Here is a 27,929-nt window from a genome sequence, read left to right as displayed (position 1 = left end):
GAAAAAATCCATCTCCTTCTGGTGAGTGTCTGCACGCGTATCCACCAGGCTCGACACTGCATGTAATGCAAGCCAGCAGTGCTTTGCTTATGCTTAAAAACACTCCGTCCAGTGCCTGCCAGCCTTCAGAGACTCTTGGAGCTGGCAGAGGGACAGCCAGCCAACACTGATGTCTCAGGTTTCCTCAAGCCTTTGAGGTTTGAAAGCAGGAGAGAAGGTCCCTACAGGAGAGTTCTCCGGTCAGTGCTGTAGCCTGCGTGGCCAGACACATGAAAGACAGCCAGGCAGGTGTGATCAAGACTTGAACCCACAAGCCTGTCCAACCTGCTGCGTTTCAGGCATTTGCCACATCGCTGAGAGCAGGTGGTGTTTCAGAGCATGCTCAGGTCCAGGCTGAGGAGGAAGGTCAGGGGTTCAGAATAACCAGGAGCTACCTGAAAAAAAGCTGTCTGTGGAGACAGCAGCCCAAGCAAGCGGCTGGGTCTGCCACAGCAGGACCTGCTTTTGCATCCAGGCTCTAACATCCAGCTCCCGTGTGACATGGGGCAAGACAGGTTGTCACCTCTCTGCCCTTTGCTACTCTGTCTCTCTTATCCACTGGCATTGTAACTGCCGGGGGCAGACCTTCCCCTGGATGTGCAACCCTGACTGCCCCAGGGAAACAGCCCATCTCACAGCTGTGACACTGCACAAAGCAGCCTCCCCTGCTAGGACAAGGCAGGGTCGGTGGACACACAACAGCAGAAGGGTTAGAACACAGCTCTCCACCCTTCTGCCGTTCCTTCTCACCCTCCTTTTCGTGCCAAGGTCTGCCTGGCCCTCTGCACCTCCCAGCAGAGGTGCACACAACAGCTCTTCCACTGCTGGGCTAATCAGACACCAGCGTACATTCACTCCTGTAAACACAGGCTCAGGTGAATAATGGATTTGTTCCAGATTGCAACGTAGCAGCTACTGCGAGCACTCCTAGCTCTAAATCCTGTATTTCAAGTGCTACCATGGGCAAATAATGCAGAAGATCCCACAACAGAGCAAGCAGCAGGACTAAGTGAGGTGGGGGCAGGAGGTGCCTTGCTAGAGACCACAGAAACAACATACGAGCGCCAAAGCTCTGAAAGGTGTTGCTGTGAAGATGGCAGAGTCCCGCTCCTGCAAAGCCTGCCGGCATCACCCCAAGGCATGCGGGAGAGCAGCACTTGTTTCTCATGCGATGCCCATGGGTTAAGTGAAGGGAATGGACTTGGCTTGCAGGAAAGAGATGCAAGACAAGACAGGAGACAAAGAAAAACAGGGAAGGAAGAAGGTGCTCTGCAGAAATCAGCATGGGAACACTTCTACACATGCTCTGCCCCAGGTCAATGAGGAACAGCACCTAGTGAGGACGCCACCCGATTCTCACTGCTCTTGTCATGACTCCAGCTTGCCATCACCCTGTCTGCTGTTGCCTCATGCAGGCCAGAGAACTATTACTAGGATAGCTGGTGAAATTTTGGGGTAAAACATTCCCAGTACACAACTAGACTGCAGATCTGCCAGGCACCCACACATCACAGAACCTGCATCTCGCCCTATCATTGAACTAAAGAACAGTTACAAGTAACTCTGTGTGACAATCCTTTGGGATCCTACAGGACTGAGATTCCCAAAACCCATCAGGGAAGCAGGCACCACCATTTGGAACTGACAGCCTCCTGCCCTTAACAGGAGAACCGTGCTCATAACAGGGTTTTGTTTGTTTGTTGTTTTTTCCCCACACTCACCATTGTCTGCCGCACATCAAAGCATCAATATTTATACCCGCGCCTGAAGATTTGCAAACCTAAGAGCCCACACAGCAGCCTTTGCTCCAGATCCAAAGGAGGAGGCAAAACCAGCCAGGAGGTAGTGTTTCCACAGGTTTATAAATCTGATAAATACAAGTATAACACCCTGCCCACCACAATGGGGCAGGGGAGAAGGGAAGGGAGTTCCAAAGGTTGCTGAGAGAGTTCTGACTTGTACTTGGCAGCTGGAGAGTACACAACAGCTGGAGATTTATGCCGATGTGTCAAACAGCTTCTCAATCATCTCCCCCACCTGGTCGACCTGGTATTTGATGTACTTCTCTGGGTTCTTGGTGAAGGGCACGTTGCCATATCTGCAAAAGAGGACAACCCACAGGTGACGAACAACAGGAACACAACAAAGAGACCCACTGACCCCTCCTCTGTCACAGATCAGCTCCACTCCAGCACGTCCCACTTGAACCTGAGAGGGTATCTTGTAGAGAGCAAGTGACCTAGTTACAGCTGGTCTCCCGAGTTCTACATGAATAGCCCAGGGTGGCTCAGAGCTTTGCGCTAGCTAGAACATCTGCACTCACCTTGACCAAGGAACCAGGGTGACAGCAGATGTCTGCAACTAGTGGAGTTCAGCTTGGGGATAGTTTCTCTACCTTGCATGGTAAAACAAGACAAGACAACAGAAAAGTGCCCCAGCTCAGGCTACTCTAGGCCCCAAAGACCTCAGTAAATCCAAAGAAGAGAGCACAACGCTGCAAGAGGTTCTCACCTGTTCAAGAAGGCACCATAGGTCTCTTTCACAATGGTTTTCTGTGCCCGGCGGATTTTGTCCCGTTGCTCCATGTCTGGGATTGCCCAGGCCTTCTGAATCTTACATAGCTCCTCCAGCCCGTCGTTAAAACCCTGTCCGAAGTAAAACTCAGTGAGCGCGCTATCTGCAATCGTGTCTCTATACTGGGTCTGATGTTCTTCCCCTCCACTGCTGATCACCAACAGGCAGTCATCTCCTTCAGCAGATCTTTCATCTGACTGCCTGTCCCAATCAACCAGGGGATGTTCTTAGGCCATCCAACACCTCCTTACCTTAAACCGTTCCTTTATCATCTGCCTCTCCTTATCCTTGAGCTGCAAAAAGGAGGGAAAGGATTTTATTTAATCTCCAGAAATAAAATTTCCAACATCAATGTTTGCCCACAAATCCCCATCCAACCTAAGTAATATCCTACCTACTTGGCCTGAATTCCCTCTCCTAAAGGGAAGAGAGCTGCAGCGAGCAGCACACCCTACATTCAGCAATTGGCTTTTATCTGAAGTAGGTTTAACAAGGGTAATTTTCAGACAAAACAGACATAAAAATAGACCTCTTTTATGCTTCCAGCCCTTTCTAAGGGGAGGTTCTGAACATTCTGCAAATCCAAAATAGAAGCATCTGCTCAGGTGAAAATACAAGATTAGAGGCAGAGATTAAAAGACTTGTATGAATCTGGGGCAGGGAAGATTACAAGGCAGCGCTGCGCTCCATCTTGTTCCAGCCACAGTAGTCATTCTGCAGAGCAACACTGGCATGAGACAAAGGAGTTTTCTGGGATTATTTTTTTTTTTTTTTTTTAATATGACAAAGGAAAAGTTTGTGGCAATTTCTATTATCTGAAAACCATCCTTGCCCATCCTCTCACCTTCACTCCTGGTTGAAAGACAGGTAGATTTCTCTCCAGGATGTAATCTGTCACCTTCAACCAGCTGCAGGTGAAATGAGACAGGAAAGAGGCAAAGAGGAGTTACTCATGCCTCACTGGAACATCAGTCTTCACCCATGACCCAAAGGCCACCCCAGACAATACACACCCCAAAACTTTCCACAGTAACCCCTTCAAGTCAGATTAATCACTTGGAAAGCAAAATACTTTGGGTTTAGACAAGTTTCTGGTTTAGGCTAATCTCTCCCACTGCTCCAGCAGCATTGGCTCCCAAGCTCTCAAACCAACAAAACTAAGGGAACTGGAGAGGATGTCACCTGACCTGCGCTGGTAGGTCTGGATCTGCTGTTCAATAAGCTCCCGGTAAGACCTCTCAGCTGTCTTCTGTGTCACAGCTACCAACTGGATCAGCTCAGATCTGAAAGAACAGAAAACCTGAGGAAGCACCTGAGCCAGCTGCTCTCAGAGCTGCTTGCAGGATGGAAACATTTCAAGCCCTTATAACAAATACTTTACTGCCCTTTACAATAAAATGGACCTTGAAATGCACAAACTGGGACAGAGAAGCTACTCTAAGTTACTTTCCAAAGCTACATCCTCAGTCCTCCCAAGATCAAAGGATGCTCTACAGCCTAAGGCATCTCTGATGCTTTTATCTTCTGCTCTTGTGCAATGTAATGGTTATAATAGTGCAAAGCTTTCAAAAGGGCAGTTTCAAGAATGGAAGAAACAGCAGAGGTGAGACAGGCCAGCAAATAAGTGCACTCAATGCAGAACTCTGCTCCAAAACCACGCTTAGAATTAGCCTGGACTTCAGGGAGATTTGCCCAGATACACACTTACTTTTCCAGAGATTTCAGAATGTAGTTGTAGTTGTTGTGCAGAAAAATAGCACTCAAAGCTGGGTCTTCATAAACCTTAGATTTACTAAGAAGGTTAAGCTGCAAGTTGCCCAGTACTTTGCCTTAAAGAGGGGAAAAACAAAGAACAAAAAGTTTTGCACTGAAACTTCTCATTCCTGACAATTCAAACTGAGAGCTCGGTAATGTTGCGGTGGGCCCACAGCAAAGTGAACAGCAAGCCCCAACTGCACGTGCAGACAAGGGTATAATTACGTGTACTTAAACCTGTAACGAGCATTACACTGATCTTTACTCAGCTAGTCACCAAAACTGGTGACAAAAGCTCTGCAGCACAGCAAGTTGCTGCACTGTGCTTTGTCTTATCTAACTGTAACAGTCTGAAACTTGCAGTTTGATGCTTTTTTTTTTTTTCATCCCTCCCATCAGACTCCAGCTCAAACATGGAAAGATCACATGGACTAAGAGACACAGCCTGTGCTCTTCACCCAGGAAGAAAACAAGGGAAAGACAGCCAATGGGGCAGAAATGGGAAGGTGTGCAGAGTACTCACAGATGTAGGTGCTCAGCAGACGCCTACTGAACTCCAAACTGTAGCTACTAGCTGAAGAGCTGGTCTCTGAAAAGAAGAGAGTTGTAGGACAGTTAACACAGCATGGGGAAAGGGGGTATGTGTGGTCAGCCTGCCTCTATTCAAACAAGCCTCATCCCCGTTGCTATGGAGTTAGTGCAGAGCTTCCGTTGACAGTGAAATTAGCTCCCTGCTTCAGTGCTACTTGTCAGCGGCTTATCCAGGGTGAGGGTGCAAGAGCTCTGCACCCCTCAATCCTTCTATCTGCATCCAGTGCTGAGCACCCCAGCAGAAATCTCTCCTTTCCTTCCTAGTGCTCAGACTACATCCTCTTGATCAGAAATAGAGTCATTAAACACATCTTCCCCATCCCTCCCCCACCACCTGAAAAGGGTTTGTAAGCACTAGAAACTGGCAATCAGAGAACAAACGAGCTGGAGCTGTTAACGGCAGGCACGCAACAGTAACTGAAACAAGCAGAAGGGCTCTGGAAAGCTTCAGCCATCCCCATGGTTGCTGACAGGCCCTGCTTGGCTCTCTATGAGGGACTGTGCCAGCATGGGAGCCTGCCCTTACAAGCAGCGACTCCATGCTGGCACATGTCCCTCTGTCTATGCATAAGGGATGGCTTTCTGCCCTCAAGGGCTTGTGGGCTTGGGTCCCACAGGACACATCGGGTAGCTATCTCCTCCTCCCCTCATCAGTTTGGCAGCCAGGCCTAGCTCGGGTGGTCCAAGTTCATAAGCACCCCATGGGAAAGGCCTCCAGGCTCCTGTTGCTGGGAGTTGGACAATAAGGAGCCAAGCACACATGGGATAAAGCACGATACCAGCTGGGCCAATTTGCTACCTGTGCCAAACGGATTCAGTGCCATGAGAGTGTCTTTAGCCTGTTTCAGCTCATGTGGCATCCCTCATTGTCTGCTGATGACAAGCCCTCCCTATTCTCTCCAGCCCGCTGGCAGGAGTTACTCACCCTCCCCTTTCTCCCTTTTCAATTATGTGTTAATTTATTTACCACTCCTGGAGGATAAAGAATTAACATACATCACCAGAGTCCGAGGCAATATGAACAGGTATGTGTGGGTAAGTCTGCTTACCTCTGGGATCTAAAGGAATATTGTATGTGTCCCCAAGAACTACAATTAGGCAGAGAGACAGGGGAGGGAGGAGAGAGAAAAAGAAACGCAAAGTGCAAAAAGACAGGTTAGAGACCACCATCCCTTTGAGAACAAAGCAGATATTAATACAGAGCAGCCACAGACAGCTACACAGGAGAGCAGGCAGGAGTCCCTCCAAGGCCACAAACAGAGTGCAGATCACAGAGGAAAGGCAGATTCTAACCTCCTTCCCCTGCTAGAGACATTTTTTGTATTTAGCAAGACACCTCATTCCAAATGAGTTCAAACTCACTTTCGAGGGAAAGCTTCCCCTCATGCCAGCAGCAGTTTACTGGTCCCTGAAATAAACTGCACAGCCATATATAACCTTCCCAAGAACCTCAACGAAGCCATCCCACCCTCACTCTGCACTTTAGCATCCCCCCATGGCTATACAGGGCCCTACAGAGCCATTCAGCGGACGGCAGCAAGGGATTGGCATCACTGCATTTAACTGATCAACTTTCCTTGCCTTCAGTGGTAGCAAAACCATTACAGAAAAAACTCCATGTATTTCCCACCACTTGGGATCACTGCAAGAGTTATCTAACCCAACTCCAGATACCCACACCTGAGCCAGTAACTGGAAGCTATCATTAGAGATAGTCACCCTTGGCACAAGTCAGCATCCCAGAGATGCCTCTGTTTGCAGAAGCAACTCCCCTCTTAAACTCTGCAGACATAATCACCTGTCATCTGATGATGCTTAGTGATGTTAGGTCCAGTGCCAGACAGGGACCACAACTTTACCAACATTCAGTAACCAGTGTCACTGAAAATGAGAACAGCTCTGCCCTGAGCAGGTGCCCTATGTTGGGTCAGGCCTAGCTCTCAGAGCAAGCGACAGAGCTGCTTCTGCACGAGAACAACATTGGCAGAAAGCAGGGAGCATCTGGCTGCAAATGGTCCCTCCGGCCCAACTGCAGATGGAGAGAACACAATTTACAGTACTTGAGTTGTGGGTCAAATCATGCATGGTTCTGAAGTACTACATGTCAGCCCAAGTTACCAGATCTGTTACAATTACACTGACTTCAAGCTTTAATAATTGAACAGACAGCAAAGAGGCATTTTTCTCAAGCTGTCTTTACACAGCAGGACCCCTCTATACTCAATGGGACACCCAGTCACAATTAAAAAGAAAACAGCTTGTGTCATGGATATGGTTACATTTTGTTATATGACCGATATAAAAAATAAAAAAGCCTATATGCTACCTTTTGAATCAGCTCCTATAACTGACCTCTATAGCATGACAATGTATCAACACTTTGAAACCACAGCGCTGACACCACCACACAGGGAAGCACGTGGGAAACAACTGGTTTCTCCACCAAAAAAACGAGACCACCTCTTTGACCAAGGAGAGGGAGTCAAGGCCTGGGAGGCAGACTCTGAGCGCACTGAGCTTGCAAGTGGAAAGGGCGCAAGACAGTGGCTAGAGGAGGTGTGGCAAGAAGCAGAGACATCCCAGCTTGAGTTAATTTAGAACTGGCAGAATTTTCCAATCAGGAACTGGAGATAACAGTCTGGAGGCAGCTGTAAGCTTCCCTCTTCCCCTGCTCCTAACAGGCTCCCTAACCCTCACCAAACACCAGCTAGTGGCCTGTGGCCCCTCAGGTCCCTGTGGCCCCTGAATCTCCAGTTCTCCACCTCTCCAGCCTGCTCTATTCCAACCTACTTGAAAGCAGGAGCTCTGCCAAGCCTGAGGGCTCACTACAGAGCTGGGAGCTGCTGCTCTTACGGAACAAAGAACCACACTCTAGCCAGTACGCAGCAGCATCCTGTTACATGAGGCAGCAGCTCTCAGCTTCCGATCTAGGTATTTCCTTCTGGAATCAGTCTCTTTAGCGTTCCGGAGAGCAGAACTAAAACTTGTCTCTCTGTTAGGGCATGTGGCACACTAATAACTCATGAGTCCCAGCTTGACCATGGCTAGATGCTGAGAATATTCTTGCTGCTGCTGTTATATGCTGACCAGAAGATGTGGCAGGGAATTGTTGCGACAATTCGTCAACACACAGCCTAACTAAAGGTAACTCAGCTGGATCAACCGCCCTCACTCCAGTAGAGTCACAGAGGACCAGCCCAGTGTCAGATCCAAAGCTAAATGACTAAGGTATCCTCTCTTGATACCACATAGCGGATCAACAATAAACATCATCCCAAGTACCTGACAGGAGCAAGGCCAGCAGGGAAGCTGTATCCCTTGGAGTTCTCCAGATAACCAACTACATGGTCATGGCAGGTTGGAGGACAAGACAAACCACAGGGTGAAGGACAGGAGGAAAACAAGCTCACAGTGCACATTAAGGTTTGATCTTTTTAGGGAAGATGTTCAGACGATTTGGGGAAGGAACTGCATGCCCAAACAAGCCCCATGCACGTGTGTACCTTGTGATGCCAGCATGGCACCCGCCGTCTCCTGGAAATCCAACAACTGCTGTAGGAAAAGGATAGCCTAGAAGCAACGGAGGGAAGTTACAAGCAACTGACATTGTGTTTCCTATGGTCTGCTATTAAGAATCATGAGGGACCACTTGTCCCCCCAAACTTAAAAGCCTTAAAGAAACAAATCACTACATTCCTTTGAGTTCCTGGGTTTCACCCAAACAGTCACATCATGGCTTAGCAAGGACAGCTAGCTAAACTCTCCACGGAAGCCGGTTACTTGCCCTTCCAATACCAAGACAGCTTAACTTAAGAAATTTCCCCACTGTTCTTTATAAAGGTTCTTCAGAAACTGTTTTTCCACAAATAATGGTTTAACACATACGTTGCTGGTGAGTTCATGAACTGTCCCGTCTTTTGGCATGTTATACTCCTTGTCTGGATCATTCTAAGAGGGAAGAGTCAGATGTAAGGTAAGCACATGCGGAATTTGAAGGCACCTACAATATAACTGCTGCTGCAAGTGAGCCACATCCTCAGACCTGGCTCTTGCAGTGCCATCTCCTGGTGCTCAGAAACCACAGCTCCTATGCACCAGCAGCTCAGAACCATAGGGGTTTGTTCAGCATGCGACCATCAAACATTCAGCCCACCCACCAGGCAGTGCATTCGCCAAGCCAGTGATACACAGGGACAGTTTAACAAGAGTCCTTCAAAACTTTAAGTCAGCAATTTTCCTTTCTTTTTGAATAGGATTAAATTCAGAGATCGACTTGATATCTGCAGAGGGCTGGAAGTTTATGTCAAATCATTTGTTGTATGCCTGTTAAGGCTCTTAGGCAGACACCTCCTGTATCTGAAGTCAGTACCAAGCATTTGATACATGCAGCTGACCATCCAGATCAATCCAACAAGGTCCTGCTCTAGATTCAGAAACTATGTGTTCTCATGGAAAGCTGAAAGCTAAATTGGGGCTTCTGCTCAGAACCCCCACCTTCCAAGCCTGCTGGTCTTGCCAGAGAGAACATTGAGGAGAATCCTACCTTAATGTTGTCTGCAAACTCTTCCAGTGCCTTCGCACCAGTGGTCTCCATGGAAGTGATCAATCCTGGCAGTTTGTTCTTAGTGCCTGCTGCAGTTCCCTGGAATGGTTCCATAACAGATCAGAGAAGGAAAACAGTATGTGAACTTTCACCCAGCACCCATCCTCCCTGATGCCCCACCCCAGCATCTCATTCTCAGTTCTCCGTGTGTCAGGAGAATATTTACAGTGCTACCACCAACACATGAAATCCTGCATTCTTCTGCCAGCCAGAAAAGGAAGATGTTGTGACCCTAACGGTGACCAGGACTTGCTACCTCTCATGTTTCTTCTTACACGGTACCTGATATAGGAGGATGGTGCACCACAGTCACCAGCTGGAAGCAGATGGAAAGGAGCTTTGCTAAATCTGGATGCCATATCTGATACCTGGAGAACCTCGTGGCACAGTCCAAGCAGGCTTCCTTCAGAGCAGCCCATTGTCCAGGCATCAGCGAGCATAGTCTAAGCTAAGCTCAACAGTATCAGAGATGAAACACCTCAGAGGCTATGTACGCAGCAGAATAATGTAGACTGTCCATCACTGGATCATGACTTGAACTGAACAGAACTGCTGCTGAGATGCTGAGTTGCTGGCTGACCATCACAGAAACGAGAAAGCTGCATTTGTGTCACTTCCAGTCCATGCTGGAGAACAGAAGCAGCACAGCTTTGTTCAAAGCCACTGTGATAATCCCTTTCAAAAAGTTCTCCAGACAACCCAAGCCACAGGACCCTCTCCAATCCCGTCATGCTTACCTGCAAGACCTGGTCAAATTCTGGCTTCATCTGCTTAAGGTGCTTAAGGATGGGGAAGATTGTGAGCACAGCTGAATAGTCATGTCGGATGATGGCTTTCCGGGCAGCTGAGACAATGTTATCCCCCTCCATGATCAAGTTATCTAATGATTCCTGCAACAAAGCCAAAGTGTCAGAAGGAAGCAGCATGATTTTTGCCCAGGCAGCACAAGGGGCTTGATGCAGGATACCCACTAAGGATGCCAATTTAGCTGATTGGTCATTTGCAGTACCCAGTGACTAACTCTGAGCACAGGTTCTCCAGGGCCTGGTGCAGGCCCCAGTTCCTTAAACAGGTCCTGAAGGACAATTCTAGCAGAGGTGGTGCTCTTGGGCACCCACAGCAGGTGGTGGAATCTACATCCTCACAATGAGGGGAAAAAGACTTTGTGCATATTCTTCACAAGAAAAGCCAAGCAGAGGTGCTCAACTGACCTGGATGAGAGAGTCAAAGGTCTTCTTTTGGTGGTGCTCTGGGACAATTTCTGTCAGGAGCTGGTATTCACTCTGGGCCAGTTTGACAAAGGCACTAACGCAGTGAATGTACGCATCAATCTCAATGTCGAAGACATCATCCCTCCCTGTAAGGGCAAGATGGCTTTAAGAGAGAATTCACACTGAGCTTCCAGTAGCTCTGCTCACTCCAAGGCCTTGGTTTACACAAGGAGCACAAGGTTCTTCTGGAAAAGGTTCTGGCTTTGCAACCATCCTTGTGTGAGAACAAGAGTCATCTCACCAAACCTGCCCCTGGGTTTGTGCATGGGAAGCTACGCATACCCTGCAAGAGGCATGCAAAATCATCTGCTGTTCAAGAAACAGACACATCAGGACACCAGCTCTTCCCAGCCTCATGACAGAAGGCAAGTCTGGAGCTCTTCTGGGATACTAAATTTAATGAAGGGCTTGAACACAGAGTACTAAACTCAGGAAGGTCTGAGGTAAATTCTTCAACATCTCTGCTTGTATTTTTAGAATTCTTTATCTCCATCCATCATGCAGATGAAGAACTGCCATTTTGCATCAACATTCCTGGGAAATCCAGGCTGTCCTAGAAAGCAGCCTCTTCCCACAGGCCAAAACAGAAGATAAAAAACAGGCAGATGGACATTTAAATCCTATGAAGCAGGACTATCAGCACAGCTAGGTGAGCAATCTGCCACACAACGCTGCATACAAATGCAAATATTCGAATAAAGATCCCTCAAAGAACCTAAGTGGCAGGCATGAGAAGTGCCAGTACGATACAAGGGCCCACACCAACTCATGCCAACAATCATCTGGATGTGTCAGCAGGACAGACACAAGCAGACACACACCATCCTGTATTACTCAGACCCCTGTAGTAACCACCGCAAGACAGTAAGATTACACAGAGAGGCTTTCTCTAAGCCACAGACTGCTGCTCCTCTCCTCCCAGCAGCATATGCAGCTTTTGATGGAGAAAGAACCAACTCTTCTCTGCACTGACAGGCCCCTTGGGTTGATCTTTTAAAAGGTTATGGTCAGCAGGGACACACAAATCTGACGTGGTTTTACAGGCCGCCTGCAGTGGGGAGTGGCCCACTGTATTACTGCATGTCGCACGTGGTCCCTTTCCCGTTTGCTTCACTTCAGCATCAAACAAGCCAGTAGCGACCTATAGGAAAGTGCCCCTCAGCATGGTGGCCACCAGTCTTTGGTTGGACAAAGTTGGGGTTCCCTGTTTGAGGGCTTGGGGTGTGTGTGATTAGTAGGAGTGAATTCTACTGAGAAGAGCCAGAGCTTCTTAGTCAGAGAAGGCCCATGCTCCAGGACTGCCCACACAGACGAACAGCCACTGGCTACAAAACTACTGTGAAACATGCTGAAAAGAAGGGATGTTAGCCAGCTTGTTATGAAGTGACAACATGGTACTTACCCGCAGCCGGCCCATGCTTGTCGCTCAGGGTATCGGAAAGGTGTTTAACTCGTAAATCATGCTCATGACCTAGTGAGATGTCAGCCGGCACAAACAGAAGGCGCAATTTATCCAGGGTGGTTACAGCACGGATGCTCACACTGGCTGGAAGCTGCTTCAAGCTTGGCTTATTTGATCTGATGGACACTTTTTTTCCCTATACAGTCCCAGGAATGCTACCTGACCAAATCCCTTTGTTGGGCTATGTAGCAGTAGCAACCCTTTGAAACCTGATGAGAAGTGAGAGTTATTTGTTGGGCCACAGGAGTCCCTTGAACCTCCTGCCATAAGTTCTGAACGGGACAGAAATCCAATTTTTACTCACAACCATTACAAATCCAAAAATCAAAGCCCATCTCCTGCTCAGCACAAGAATTTACACACACACACCCCCAAAAAAAATGAATTGTGTTGATCACCTTGGATTTAGTGGACTACAGTATAGGTGCTGAAGAGATCTACTTTGGGTACATATGTAGCAGGAGGCAAAAAGGTCTTACAGATGCTTTGAAGCAAGTGACCCCTTCTCCTTTATCTGGTACAACCTCTATAAGCAGAGGAGATTAGAATACGGAAGACAACCACTTAGGTAGGTCTCCACGAAGATGACACACAGGCACAATGCACCAAGCTAGTTGTGGTCTGACACTTCAGCATCAGGTTTGGAAAGGTCACTACGAAACTGAATGTCTCAAAGTCAAGAAAAGGGAACAGAAACACCACAAGCAGATGTCATCACAGGAGAGCTTCCATTAGCCAGGGGGCTGTGGTGGGTCAACTGCTTTAAGGTAACATCCTTTCCACCTGTATTCATGTTTACAAAGACTTTGAAATTCAGACACTAAATTCAGAAAAATAATTTGGCCCTCCAGCATCAATTTGGCTCCCCAAGAATAGCTGTACCTATCCAATGCTGTCCACCAAGCATGAGGCTAATGGAAGTCCCACCTGGAAAAGCAAGGCTGATACACAGAGAAAGTCAAGAGTGAAGTAGCCAGAGCTGTGATTACCTTCCATAGGTATGAGGTTAGAGGCCCCCTTTTTCCCATCTAGACCATGCTGAGAGTACTGTTTCAGAAGGTTCTGAGCCTTACGGATCGTGCCTGTCACCAGAGCCAGAGAGAAGAGACAAGAAGACCTAGAAAATGAGTGAAAGAAAACAAACCCAGAACACCAGCCCTCCACCAGCAAGTCACCTGGGCCCAACAAGAGGATGCTGGGCACCAACGGGCATGCTCAGTACAGGAAGGTGAACCCCAAACTCATGTCCAAGTGTGCAGATACAATGGCATTTCCAGACTGTTTCCCTGCTTTGAGGGTGAAGGCGTGAATTCCAGCCACCATTACAGAATCAGGGAGCGCTCAAATCAGTTTCATGAAACGGTATGGCTGGGTGAGAAAACGTGATCAGAGAAGGGAAGCAGTGAAGCACCCTTCCCTCTAATGAATTTATTTAAACCTGTACTCCGCATCCAAGCGCACAAGGTTTGTTGCTCTTCCTCAGCTGCGGAAGCAGGGCTTTGCAGTACAGACAATTCCTGTCCAGCAGTACGTTGCCTGCTCCCCAGAGCCACAATCACAGCCACTTGGTTAGAGCTGCAGAAAGAGGTGCCTTTCTGAGGGGTATTTTCAGAGCGTAATCAATACAGACCCATCAGGAGCCCCATAGCCAAGACAAGGAACGATCTCTGGAAGCAATAAAAGGGTGACAACCTCTGGGCTCGAGAAAGCAACTGCAGCAGCAATTCCCATCACAGCAATCACAGGATAATGAATGCTGCCCACCCATGTCTAACTTGCATTAAGTCACCCTAATCCCCAAGACACTTCTCTTCTAAGGAACTGCAAATCAATTAAAACCATGGAAAAAAAAATAACACTGGGTTAAAAGATTTATACTTAACACACACAAAAAACAGACAGAACTGAACAAAAGCCAACGCTGGATATAGAGCTAGAAAGCACAAAACAAAGCATTAATGTGACAACTGAAGACTAAGCAATGTTTCCACGTTAAAAGGTTAGTCGTCATGCAACAAGCTACAATTATCACAAGCACATGGACACCCTCTCACAGCAGAGCTTTGCTGTTGCCTGCACAACAGGGAACAAAGTTTTGGGAAGGTAGAAAGAGTTTCTATAGGAGATTCAGATGAAACAACTGGGCTGAGTAATTGAAGAAGATTCCAGGAAATAAAAATGCTGCTGGCAAAATTAAGAATTGTTCTTCTGCTTTAAAGCAACAAATACTTCAGACACACACAAAATCCCTACTTCAACCAGTAACTGTGAGCCACACTGCAGCCTGGAAATGAGTATTGGCTGCCCATATGCTGAGGATCGCTGTCCTGAGGGGAATCCTAAGTACACACTGCTGGAGAACAGCATCCCAGGGTGCAGGACAGCTTCATCCCATGAAGGGATATGCAGCAGAGGGAGGAAACTTCACACCTCCCAGACTGTGCATCTCTAATGGGGGAGAACAAGAGAGAGAAGTTCCCACTGAATTACCAAGCTGCCTTAACCTTGTGCGCTTAACAGAATGTGGTTCCTAAAGAATGTTTCACTGGCAACATTTTTCTTCTATCAGTTTGGAGCGTACTCAACCATTTAGTGGAGAAAAAAAAAAATCATATCCATAAACCACATTCTTCTAGGGGGAAACTTCTCCCCTACACACCCACACCAGGGAAGGTGGGAAGACTTAAGACACCCTTGCTGTGCTGATGCATTTGCTCCTAGCTTCCATCACATGATCAAATGAGAGGACTATGCCTCTTTTTCTAAGTTTCCCAATACTCTTCACACCCAACACTTCACTTGATTCTTAGCTATTTTCAGAAACCATAAGAGCTTGGTCACAGCAGCAAGTTCCTCTGAGCAAACAGGGCTGTAGCAAGCTCTGGAGATACACACTAAACTCTTCTGGCTGTTACTGTGGCCCAGCTGATGTAGAGCAGCTCAGCCCAGGTACTGTTCTTATCAGTTCTTATCATCTTTCCCACTTTCAAGCACCCGGAGAGGGGGGATGGGGAGAACAAAAAAACCCCAAAAAAACCCAACCAAAAAAACCACAAAAAAACCCTGTAAATTGATGTGAAATCCAAGCAGACAGTAAACTGCTGCTGCTGTCAGTAGGACCTTGCTTCACAGGTATGCAGTGCACGTCTCCACAGCCCACCCTGACAGCTTCTTCTCAGAGAGCTGAAATGCCTCTGCTGTATTTTATTTGCACAAGCACAATTACCTGTGTTTACAGTAACACACACCGAGTATTCAGTGTTCATGGGCATCACTTCAGTGCTGCTCTATCCCTCTTACTTAGCATTGTAATTAGGCTTTAACGGATTCTAGTGGAAGCCAAATGCTTTTGTTCCATGATTGTTTTCCCCTATTAGGCAGCTCACGAACCAAATGGGACTGTGTTTCAACTGCTAATGAAAACATCACATTCAAGCTAGGCAGTGACCAATATGGGAAGCTGGAAACAGGAACCAGGAACAGGCTCTTTATTCTGCCACACAAAGCCTCCACAGCCTGCCTTCAGGTAGCACCTCACAGCTAGGTCAACTGGAGCATTAAGTAAACTGGAAAAGGGCTCTCCTATAGCTTGAGGAGAACCCCCAATACCCCCAAATGTCAAAAAACACCTGAAACTTTTGCTCCTGTTGCCCAATTGTTAAATAAAGCAGCTTTTGGGTATACATGTGGCAGTTTTCCAATTACACATTTTTCTCCTGTTTCTCTCTTCCATTAGGCAGTTTTTAACCAAGCAGAAGGGCAACACGTCCTTTTGTCTTAAGTATGAGCTGCAGGAGTTTCTGTAAAACTGGCTAAAGCTCGCTGGCTTTTGCTTGTAGGCAGCCAGGCTGGGTGCCACATCTTCTGGCCCTGTTCTTCCCTGGCAATGCAGAGCTTCTGAACTACCTGCTGCTCTCCCGTCAACAAAAGAGCACTGGGTCTATGGGCATCACAAACAAGTGGTATTTCACGTGCCTGTATTTGCAGCAGAATGATTTGGGAATCTGAACATGCTTGCCCTCTAAGACAGACTGCTGACATTTCAAACAGCAAACTGCATAAAACAAAAAAGACCACAGATTTGCTTCATCAGTTCAACTTGACAAGTTTCATTTAAGAGAAGACAACTCTCCTTTTTAAGCATCTCCAGCAGTCAGATTTTCAACTGCATGCTCTAACAGGAGACAGCACAGGGTACACCAACAAATGAAACAAATGAATTTAAACCCTCTGAAATGACATATGGGTATGGAGCATGTTCTCCAGAATCCAATACAGTACCCAAGGGAGAGGGGAGATCTCTGCCTTGTTACCCTATCCCTAATACCTCACCTTCCCTTTAGCCTCTCTTCCACTTTTCTTTGTGGGTAAACAAGTTTAGTACATCAGATTTAGTTTGTTATTTATCCCTTGCATCAGGTTAAAAGTGTACATTGGGGTGTGCACTGGGATATTCTTCCTTAAGGACTAAGGATATCAACACACTTGTGGGAGTTGTGAGAACCCCCTTGACTGAAACCCAAATTGGCAGAACTTGACTTATTGAAGCAACAGCACAGAAAAATATTTTTTGTCCATAATTGAACAAAGGTTAAAACCAGGGGAATCAAACACCACAAGAAGAGTATTGCTATGAAGAGGGCCACTGTGCCAGTGTGAAGAAGGTGTAAGACTTCCACCTCAAGAGCTGTCCTTGAAAGCTGATGGAATTGCAGAAAAAACAGTGAATACCTGCACAAAGACTATTTTTTCCCCTCCATTTTTAATTTCATTTAAGTACAATTTAGTAGCCATAAGAGATGGCTGGTGTATGAGGTTTAACCACCCTGTTCTTCAAGAGCTACAGTCTGATTCTCTGTCCTTGTTCACGGAAGACTGGAGACAAATTAGCCACCATTTTTTCTTGAGATCAACAATACCCCAATAGATCATCTGAAATGCTCTTTCCTTCATACACCGTCAGCTCCATAAGCGCATTCAGACTGTGCTCTGTGCCTTCTACCCGGCCCATCTCACAAACTCCAATTAAACTGGGCAAAAAGACATGAAAATCTCCTGGAAAATCCACAGCCAAGACATTAACGGTAAGTAATTTTGTATGCCCGTACGCATCCATTTTGGAGGATCACTGTTTGCTTGTGGTCTCAAATGTGTGGGCTCCTTTCCATACTCTCTATGGGAGCATCCAAGATCTCATCCAAGAGACTCATTAAAAAAAAATCCTAATTATTTTTAATCTGCCCATGAAAAAAAAAAAATCTCGATCCCTGACTATTTACCTAGAGCATAGGGGAGATGTTATCATTTGGCAGGCTGCTCAGAAACGCCTGCTGACGGTGCTGACTTCACAGCAATCACAACCCACAGATCTTTTCAATATCAGGTAGTAAATGAGAACTGTGGGACAAATCTGAAGCACCCACAACCCCAGTTCCCTACAGCTCAACTACAGATCCCCAGCTGGCATCTTTCCAGTGGAGAGCCACTGAACCACACAATTTATTTTTACCTATTGTAAACATGCTGCTGGGCTGTTCAGGAGCTGAACACAAGTGACTGCCCGCATGCTTAGGAGCGATTTTAAACACTGTTTTTCTGCCATCTGCAGCATAGCTAGTTCTCCTTAGCAGAAGGATACTGTTCTGCAACTTGTACATCAGCTTTCAGAAACAGCTCCAGGGCACAGCAGCAGTGGCACAGACCGATTTTAAAAGACCAGAGGGGTGATCTCCAGATGTCAGAGCCTGACCCGGGCAGCCCTCCCTCTCCAAATATCCCAGGCACACCCTCTGCTTTAGCAAGAAGAGGCCCAGCAAAGCCTCTCCACAAAGAGAAGTGAAGAGAGTGAGCACCAGGGCCAGCACACGCACACATAGACACACATTACCTGGGATGAGGACTGCATTCACATCAGGATTATAAAAATAAACACAACACAATTAAAATGGGTATTTCTTTTCTTCCCTTTCCCCACCCCACCCATTCCCAGCCCCTACTCACATTTCTTATTATTCTCCTGAACCCAGTAAGAGTAATTGGACAACACAGGGAAAAATACTAGGGTGGGAGCATATCAGCCAGGTAAACCCGCAGAAATCTAAGCTTTTCTGGCTTTCATCGCTATTACAGATGAGACAACAGGGTGCTATGACACACAGAAGGACAATATTATTGCACTGCTGTGGGAGGTAAGTGGTAGCTCTTGCTGGCCCTCCTCCTGGCCCTGCTCCCACTAGATGGCACATTACAGAAATGGGAACTCCAGTCTGCACTCCGGTACACTGGAGTGACTGGACTCATCAGCTGCAGAAAATGCAGCAAAACTCAATTATGTGGAGAGGTGAAATAACCCACCAGCCACATTCATAGCTCTTCCAAAGACAGGCTGAGGCAAAAGCTTTAACAGCCCTTCCAAAATTCAGACAGCTTTGAATCTCATTTCTGTAGGCACCTGCCTAGTCCCTATCTTAACTCCTGACAAGTTCTTAGTTTCCTAGCACAGTAATATTTATTCATAACTAATGACTAAAGTGATGTGGCTTATGACATCTGAGTTTTCAGTTTTGCTGTGGCACAGTCTATATTCCATATGCCAAGGCTGAGGACAGGTGTTCTCAGATCATATCCTTTTATAGCATTCTCGGGTCTCTTTTATTCATTTCTTTGTTAAGGCAACAGCTTTTCCTCTCCCTCTCCTCCCAGAGAACAAACCTAATGACTTGACAAACAAGAGACATAGCATCTGTAATCTCAGTGCTGAATCCAGGGCAGAGAAGAGATGCTTATCTCCAAAATCTCACCCCTGTTCCTGTCCTAAAAGCACGTTTTAGACACAGAGGCTACCTCAGCAGTGACAAAGCCTGCAGATATGTATTCAATATGCAGGCAAGATGATACACAGTACAGTGATCCCCCCTTCAGGGACTCACCTGGTCTCTTGATTGGCTTCTTGGTGGGGGTATCCTTCCTTTTGTTCTGAATGGCAGGGGAATAAGGCACCCCTGTGGAGGAGCTGTTCTTACGAAAATGGTCTTTCAGCCCCTTTATGGAGCGGTCAAGCTGGACAGAGCGAATTTGGAAGTAAACAGTCATGAAATCTAACGAGACAAGATAGAAACAAGGTTATACGCAAACAGGGAACACTATACAGCAAAACAAACCTTTCCTGTAACACTCTGTGCCCCTAAGAGCACTTACTAGCTTTGATATGGGACCCCAGGTAAGTGTTTTTCCCTCCCAGAGCCTCTCCTGTTTTCTTCAAAAACTTTTTCTTCCTTCCCCTGCAGTATTCATTCCAGCCCTCCCACCACATACAACATTAAGTCTGTGCACCGCTAGGAAGAGCACATCAGCTGTGAAACTAATGGGAGACATTTGTGCAAGACATTGTCAATTTAAGTGCTCAGTTTCTAGCATGAGGGACTTTACACACTTCTCAGGATTCAGGGCACTCGGGAACCTCAGGAACGAGGTGTTCACCATTTGAAAGCAGAATACAAACTGACTAACAAAATACACTATATATGCTTAAGTCATCTTTGATCATGAAAAAATTCTTAAGAAGCTTTTAAAGATGTTCATCGTGCTTGGTCAGCACAGTAATTCCCACTCAGAAGTAAATCATTGAGGTGGAGGGGAGGGTGACTCTAGTAGCTATGTGTCTGTGAAAGCACGTTTCCTCTAACAAGTCCACAGTCATTCACTCCCAACAAGAAAGTTAAAGGAGTATAAGGCTGTAGGCACACAAAAAACACATGGACCTGTGGGAATGAGTCCAGAGGAGGGCCATGAAGACAATCGGAGGGCTGGAGCATCTCTCCTGTGAAGACAGGCTGAAAAAGTGGCATTGTTCAGCCTAGAGAAGAGAAAGCTCCAGGGAGACCTTACAGTAACTAAAGGGGCTGGCAAGAAAGCTGGAGAGGGGCTTTTTACAAGGATGTGTAGCAATAGGACAAAGGGGGAATGGTTTTAAATAAAGGAGAGTAAATTTAGATTAGGTGTAAGGAAAAAATTCTGTACTGTGAGGGTGGTGAGACACTGGGCTACTGGAAGGTGTCCCTGCCCAAGGCAGAGGGGCTGGAACTAGACGATCTTTAAGGTCCCTTCAAACTCAAATCATTCTAGGATTTTGATGCTGCCGAACAGGAAAGAAGACACATGCAGACTAAAAGTATTCTGTGCTGCCTTCCCCCAACCCTTCATCACACTTAATGCAAAGTGTTCTGTTCATAAATAGTTCCCAAGTAGGAGTAAGTGACCACTGTCTTGCATATTTATAACACCTGAGCACTAGATAGTTGCAGCTCCATCAGAAGGCATTACAGATGGAAGTTAAATGGATTTCTGCTTAGGACAGACTATGCATTAAGATAATTTGTGCTTTATTTACAAAGCTCTTCTCTTCATCATATCCACCAGGAGATCACGCTGTTCAACTGACAAACCATCACTTCAGCCTCACTACAAACACTGTAAGAAAAGCAACATTTTAAGGTGACTGAAAGGAGACTGAACTACTCATCTAAAAGGTGCCACTAAAGCAGTCACTAGATCTGCTAGCGCTGCCGGCTACCAGCAGCAGTGTGACTCGCAGCCTGTTAGCCACAGCAGCACCTGAGCAGAGGCTTCGTGGCTGAAGGCGTGTGATCTACAAGGCAAGCTGTGCAGCGCTACATACAACCCTCAACACCCTACTTTTGGTCCCAAACACGTGTGAAGTAGCTGGAGAGCACTCACCCGATACAGAACTACAAGGGAGCAACACACAGCACTACCAACCTTGATTCCTGCCGTTTTCCACCAGCCAGCCAGAAATGCGGATTATATCATGCAGGACATTCTCCGGGAGGTGCTCCAGTGACATCTCCTCCTGCGTCTCCATTTCCTCATCCCCACTGATCAGGTCCAGGATGAGGATGGGTGGGACCGGCTTGGTGTGTCGTGTCATCAAGCTGCGGAACTCTGATTCCAGGGACTCCTTGCCCCTCTCAAAGAGGGATTTCTGGCACAACACAACAGAAGGACAGAACCAGCACAGGGCTTCTGTGATCAGTCATTCATGATTATTTCTGCATAAGAATGTACTTCCTGCAGCGTTTCCAATCACTGTCAAGTATCACATCCTTCAAACTCCAACAACACTTACAACTAAGAGACTTTTAAAGTGAATTAAACAAAAAAAATGCTTGGGAGTTGCTCAGTCTTCAAGTGGGATTTAAAGAGATCTCTCATTCTGCTCAAGCAGTTGAAGGACTGACAAGAGCTATTCTGGAAGAGGTTCTATGAACTCCATCACACATGCAACATATGCTTTCAGAAGTCCTACTGGCACAATGCATAGAGCGCACAAGACACCACAAGCAGAAATACTGCTGAGTGCACTTAAACGGAAGCCCAAACAATCACTTCTTCAGCTGTGTCCATCCTTCACCAGGCGGCAAGCCCGTCAGCCTCCCACAGCAAGAGAGCAAGCACCAGGGCTACATCTGTCCCTCTCTCACCCATATGAGGTTCTAGAGTTCTAGACCCACAACCTACCACACGGTTCAGCTCCGGGCTGTCTGGATTGTTGTCCTGGAAGTATTCCACTGCCTTCTGGATTTTGTCCATGCAATTCAAGTATTCCTCCAGCCTCCCAGTGGGGCTGAAAATAAAGACAAAAATAAAATGCAGTGCCCCAGAAGCTAAGAAAGAAGATATCAAAGCAAAAAGTAACAAGGAAAATTTCAATTCCCTTTTCTTCAACTAGGAGATCATAGGATTCCCTTTTGCCTCCACTGAGCGCCACAGCAGAATACCCAATCCACCAGCAAGTGCAGAAGTACTGATGACTGAGCAGCACACAACTCTCAGCCTTGCCCTCCTCTTCCAGTCAGGCCCTGATGGGAAGGTAGAGGAAGCTACACATTCTACCCCAGAGAATGGCCATCACAACACCCTCCCCGAGACTGAAAGCAGGGTCCAGAACAGTTCCAGTTCATCCTGGATGCACCGACAACATCAGCAGGACAGGAAGAACCTTTGGGAAAAGGGTGGATTAAGAAGAGAAGTCACCAAGGCTCACAGGATTCACATGGCAGCATGTCTGCAAAACCTGGAAGAGACACCAGTGTAGAGTCTGAGCAGACTTTGCCCTCTGGGGATTACTGAAGGTCAAGTCAAGCAGCTTTATTGTAGACTGGTGGTGGGCAAAGAGTGTGGGAAGGGTTATACATATGATGTTATGAGGTGTGTGGAGTCAGCTCTGTTCCAAAAGTTCAATAGGATGAAGCTCCCCAGCAGTATCTAGCTGCCCAACTCACCCTTCCTTTATGATCTTCTCTGTGTCCTTAGCCACATGGTAGTAACTGATGACGTGATCCAAGCAGGACAGGGTCTTCTCCACATTCTCCTGCAAGCGCTGAAGGTTCTCTGTCTGTTTATGGACAGGGATGATGGAGTTCTCCAGCTTCATCAAACGACTTTCAAAGGAGGAAAGGATAGAAACCTACAAGCCAAGAGAGGAACAGAGAGCTAAGGACATCCTTCCACACAGATCCATACAGTAGGGTAGTAGTCAGAACAGGGCAATCTGAGACCTTCAGTCTTGGCTTCTCTTTTTTGGCTCCGCTACTAATTTTCCTTGGTTCCTTAGGTGGGCTCTTTAATCCCTCTATGCCCTAATTTCTATGAACAATCACAGAACAGATCACATGCCATACAGGGATGGGCCAACCTTGAATTAAATGTTTGTAAAGCATGAACATAATATTCCAACAGTACTAAGGAGGAGCAAAATGTTATTTGACAGCAGAAAACAAATCCACAGAAACTGCCTGGAAGCACCCGGGGTAAAAAGAGCAACAAAAGCATAAACCAGCTGCCACTCAGCACCATACCACTAAGACCCAAACGTGAAACACACACATGAAGGCACAGGACCACCATAGTGAGAACCTTCTTTTCCATCATACGCTTTTCTTTTTTAAAAAAGGACTGTGATATTGCTTCTGAAAGGCAGAAAATCTTAGTAAGCTCATAAAGGGTGCCTTAATGTCATCTTTTTTAGACAAAAACATAATTCTTTCAAGACTGACTCCTATGTTATGCTTTTCACACTTCTCTGGCAGCGCTTCTATAACTTCCTCAAAGCACTGAGCCCAAAACTGGCGATAGTATACTATCCAAGGGCTCACAAACAATTAGAGCACAGTAATTGCTTTCTACCTCTTAAACAGAACATTACCCAAATAAAACTCCAAACAAGACCTGACTTTATGAAGCAACAACATGATGTTGTTACACAAATTGTCTGGGGTCTATTAACACCTCTTCCCAAGAGAGAGGACAGACTGTAAAGAGATGAGGCCAACAGCTCATTTGAGCCCTCATCAAACTGGGAGAGAAGCTTAGGACTGCAACATTCATCAGTTTTCCCCTTTGACCAGCCACTGAAGTAAAAAACACAGATGCAGAGCAAGTAGTTCATTACTCTGCATTCCTCCGATGGGCACAATGACAGCCCTGAAAAAGATTCTCCTAAGAAAGAGCAAACCAAGGCCCAACATTAGGGCTGAACTTCAAGGACCTTCTTACCATGTTCTTTGTAAGCTGGTCACTCTTCTCAAGGCTTTCTTTGATAAAGGACAGAGTTTCTTCTTCCTGCCAATATGATGAAAAAACAGTCTTGAATCCTGAACACTAAGCTTTTAAGTCACTAAACATTATGTGTAGGTTTTTACAAGTCCTGGTAAATAAACACTGCAGCAAACCATGTTTGGTCTGATGCTGAGGCCACATTTTAATACGCTACCCCTTAACAGATATCAGGGCAGCTGACCCATGATCAGAGACATATAAAATTAAGAGTGATGTTTTTATGCATTATTCACATCCCTTTGATACCATGACCCCAGGAGCCTTCGCACACTAAAATCACAGCCCAATATAAAATGAACACTTCTACCACAGAGGCACACTGACTCAGAACACATGTTGCCCTGCCACAGAACAACACAAGTGTTGCACTGACACCATCCAAATCCCATACACAGCCACAAATGCAAGCGGCCAACACAAAGCAACCACCAAGGCCTGTTTTCAAGTCGCCGAAGCCCAGAGATAAGGGACACGGCACCCTGCAAAGTCTAGCCAAACAGGCTGGACCTGAGGACCTGAAAGGCGAGTCCCCAAAAGCTACCAAGCCCTAAAGTCGGGGGGGGGGGGGGGGGCAGGCCCGATGCGAAAGGCAGATCCTTGACCCTGAAAAATCAGGGCCCTAGGCCCTGAAGGGAACCCAGGGATGCTGCCAGGTCCTGAGCGGGATGCCCAGTCCCTTAGGGGGGGTCGCAGAACGCTCCCAGGCCCGGTGGGGACCTCCAGACCAGTTCCCAGCTCCATCTCCCAGGCAACACGCCGGGACTGCGGGCCCAGCCCAGCCCAGTTCCCAGCCCAGGCCCCAGCAGGGCCCGCAGCAGGGCCCGACCCCAGTCCCACCTGCTTGAGTTTGTCCTCGATCTCCCTCCTGCGGGCCGACACCTCCTCGGCGGGGATCATCCTGCCGCGGGGCGCCGGGCCCACGCTCCGCCGCTTGGTCCCGCTGCAGACGCCACCGCCCGCCGGCCCCGTCACCGCCGCGGCGCCATCTTGAGAGCGGCACGGCGCGCTGCGCACGCGCGGCACGGCCCGCCGCCGCCCCGGGAGGGGCCGCCACCGCGGGAGCGGCCGGGCTGGCCCCGCCCCCCAGGCCGAGGCGCGGCCGCAGCAGGCGGGAGCCGGCGCATGCGCACTGCCTGCCCCGATGGCTAGCGTGGGAGTGGCGGGAAGGCTCTGCTGCCATCTTGGAGGCGTTGGTGTGGGCTGCCGGCGTGGCACGCTTGTTTTATCCCGGGAGGCCTGGCATCCCAAGCCAGCTATCCCCGCTGCGGCCAGGCTGAGGTGAACCACCTCCAAGCCCAATAGCAGCGACTCCCCGCAGGACACGGGGTCCTGAGGGAGGTCCGAAGCGACTTTGCTTACCCCCCTTGCTGAGCTGCTGGGGCGGCGAAGCCCAGGCTCACTCTGCCACACATGTGGGGGGATAAACAAGATGTAGAGGAAGATTATAGGGGTTAGGGCTCTGGGAAATGAAATGACAGAAATTTGAATATAAATTATGGAAACAGGCATTTGTAGGAGTACAGGTCACTCTACTCATGTCCTGCATCTATTTTCCATAAAGAAAGGCTACCACAGCAGGGAAGTTGCCATCTTTTCTCTCCTGCAGCATAGGTGGGGATGGCTGGGTCTGACATGCACCAGGGCAGTTATGGCGCTCTGCATCCTCATAAATAATGTCCAGCCTGGCGCAGGGAGCTGGCTTTATCAGTACAGCCAGTCCCAGCTTCCTGCTGTGTTGTGTTACTCGGAGGCAAGGCTCCTGCCACACGAAGGCACCCGTGCGTTCCCATCCATCTTCCCCTTGTCAAACAACCCCAGGCTCTGGAAAGGAGCTGAAATAGCCCAAAGGGCCTCTTTTGTTCAACGACTTCAGCACGTTTCATAACCCACCTTATCATGCTGCAAACAGCTGTGCCCGGGCTCTGGCTGCTGCAAGAGGCAATGCACAGCCAGGGCGCTGTGTTTTCTATGTGTGACATTGCCCGGCCATGATTGCCTGCCCATGTTTTACGGGGACACCTGCTAGAGGGGACCTTGTCCTGTGGGTATGAGAGAAGATCTCAGTCGAGGGTCAGTGCCTGGCACCTCTTGTGCTGTTCCCCCCAGGCTGATGTGATGGGGAAGATTTTTTTGCCTGTAGAGCAGAGCTGTCTTTTTTTTTTTTTTTTTTTTTTTTATAGCAATCCATGCTCTTTCTGCCAGCACTCAAAGGGCAGCGAGAGCCGAAAGGAAATTTCCCCTTACAGAGCCTGGGGAACAATTGTGTGTTTTCCCCGGAATAGTGCTCAGTATCTCCTGAAAAGCCAGCGAAAAGCTCCCTCACCGCCTGAGGGGCTGGCGGAGACTTCAGAGCAAAGAGGGGGAGCAGGGGCAGAGACACCCAGCTCGCGTCCCAGCTCCCAGGTGGGGTGGCAAAGAATGAATAAACGTACAGAAAGTCAGTCTGCCAATAAGTCGTGTAAAAAATGCTGGAGGCTGGGCAAACGAGAGGTGCAACACCACATCCAAGGGGAGGCTGAAGGAAAAAAAAAAAAAAACAAAAAACAAAAAAACAAACCAACAAACCAAAACCGGCTTGCTGGTCAAATGCAAAGAGTCAAAGCACCCGGGGTTTATTTCTGGTAAAATGAAAAAGAAAGGGCAGAAGCGCTGCAGCTGGAATGTGTCTTAAAATACAGCGCGAAAGGGCACGAAGCACACCTGGGATCTCTAGGCTGTAAATACCCACGGCCGGCTCCTTGCCGGCCGCAGCTCCAGCAGCGAGGGCAGCTGGCACAGCGCAGGCGGCAGGTCCCGCTGCCTTCCCGCCGCAGCGCCGCAATTCCCGCCTCACCGACCGCCACCGCGGGGCCCGGCGGGCCCGGAGCCACCGCTTTCCGCGCTCCAACTGCCGCGGCAGATGAAAGGGGAACGTGGTGACTCAGCAGTGGACGCGGAGGAATGCAGAGGCACCCTTTGCTTCCCCTTCCAGGAGACAACAGGGAGAACACCACCCCCCCCCCCTTTTTTTTTCTTCCCCAAGGAAAGGACTTCCATCCAGGTGACTGCACTCGCTGTCAGCGTGGGCACAAAAGGTGGAAAACGGCCAACACAGCTGAATAAAGATTGCATCCTCAGTGCAGCGAGGAGAGAGCTAACAAGGCTTTTGCAACATTTGCCGAGCAAAGCGTGTTCCAGTGCTCTGAAACCCAAGGCACAGGATCAGATCCGAGCCCAACACCTTTGGGGTGTGGAAGCTGCAGGGCTTGAACAATGTCATGGCCCCATTGTTCAGCAACGGCAGGTTTTGCTGCCACAGGCATGAGGAAACGGCTCCTGCTTGTGGGGACGTGACAGTCGCTTCACTGAGAGGACAAGGTGTTCAGGCATTGGTCACCCAAAACGCTGCAGAAAAGAGAACTGACCTGATTTGCACGTGGGGAAACTGAGGCAGAGAGGGGCTTTGCTTTGCCTGCTCAGGGCTTGGCTCCAAGTCACCGGAAAGACCCAGGTTTCCCTCAAATTCGCATTTCTATTGACTGCCTTTATGGTGGCAAACGTCCTTGCACAAAAGGTGTAATCTTGACAAGATTCGGATAAATTCAATTAATAGTAGCTCTCAAAGCAGCGACTTTCTGTCCCCTGCATTGTAGCTTGGTACTGCTCACCCCAGGAACAGTTCCTGCTTAAAAAAATAGCCATTTTACTGCAAAAAATGAATTATGCCTGCCCTTGCCTCCCACTGGCAGGGTTAATCCTGCTCCTGCACGGAGGGGACAGTGGGGACGCAATGGGGCAGTGGTGCTCCCTGAGCTGCAGGAGCTGCCTGCATGCAGCGGCAAGAGCAAAACAAGATTAATACAGTCAGGAGCCTCCAAAAGGGCTTTGCATTTGATGTGGGAGAGGAGAGAGATCAGAGTATGGAGGAGCCGGGATTAACATAAAATTACAAAACTGTCATTATGGGCTGAAGGGCTGTCCCAGGCTGCGTGCCCCCGCAGTGTGACCCGCTGGTGCC

The 27,929-nt window shown here is 48.0% G+C and overlaps 1 protein-coding gene across 14 annotated transcripts; it reads right to left on the bottom strand.

Moving 5' to 3' along the window:
* Positions 1–1,882: 1,882 nt before the first annotated feature.
* EXOC7 (exocyst complex component 7) lies at positions 1,883–24,971 on the bottom strand. Of its 14 annotated transcripts, XM_055723853.1 has the most exons (22): positions 24,770–24,947; positions 23,870–23,935; positions 22,597–22,781; positions 21,833–21,938; positions 21,074–21,296; positions 19,225–19,392; positions 18,183–18,194; positions 13,285–13,377; positions 12,236–12,304; positions 10,774–10,919; positions 10,300–10,452; positions 9,503–9,601; positions 8,845–8,907; positions 8,463–8,529; positions 6,009–6,047; positions 4,892–4,957; positions 4,322–4,442; positions 3,801–3,896; positions 3,458–3,521; positions 2,865–2,906; positions 2,551–2,684; positions 1,883–2,137 (listed from the first exon to the last, which is right to left on the bottom strand). In XM_055723853.1, exons 1-22 carry the CDS (start codon positions 24,827–24,829, stop codon positions 2,035–2,037), a joined length of 2,175 nt encoding a protein of 724 aa, XP_055579828.1. In that variant the 5' UTR covers positions 24,830–24,947; the 3' UTR covers positions 1,883–2,034. The 14 variants fall into 14 exon arrangements, with proteins under 14 accessions (XP_055579828.1, XP_055579832.1, XP_055579838.1 ...); XM_055723857.1 differs by lacking the exon at positions 18,183–18,194; XM_055723863.1 differs by lacking the exon at positions 6,009–6,047 and having other exon boundaries at positions 24,770–24,946.
* Positions 24,972–27,929: the final 2,958 nt, after the last annotated feature.

Source organism: Falco cherrug, chromosome 1, assembly GCF_023634085.1.
Source record: "Falco cherrug isolate bFalChe1 chromosome 1, bFalChe1.pri, whole genome shotgun sequence".
In the NCBI taxonomy this organism is placed as follows: Eukaryota; Metazoa; Chordata; class Aves; order Falconiformes; family Falconidae; genus Falco; species Falco cherrug.
The sequence above is the reverse complement of the archived record's forward strand: the minus strand, read 5'-3'. Positions and strand labels throughout refer to the sequence as shown.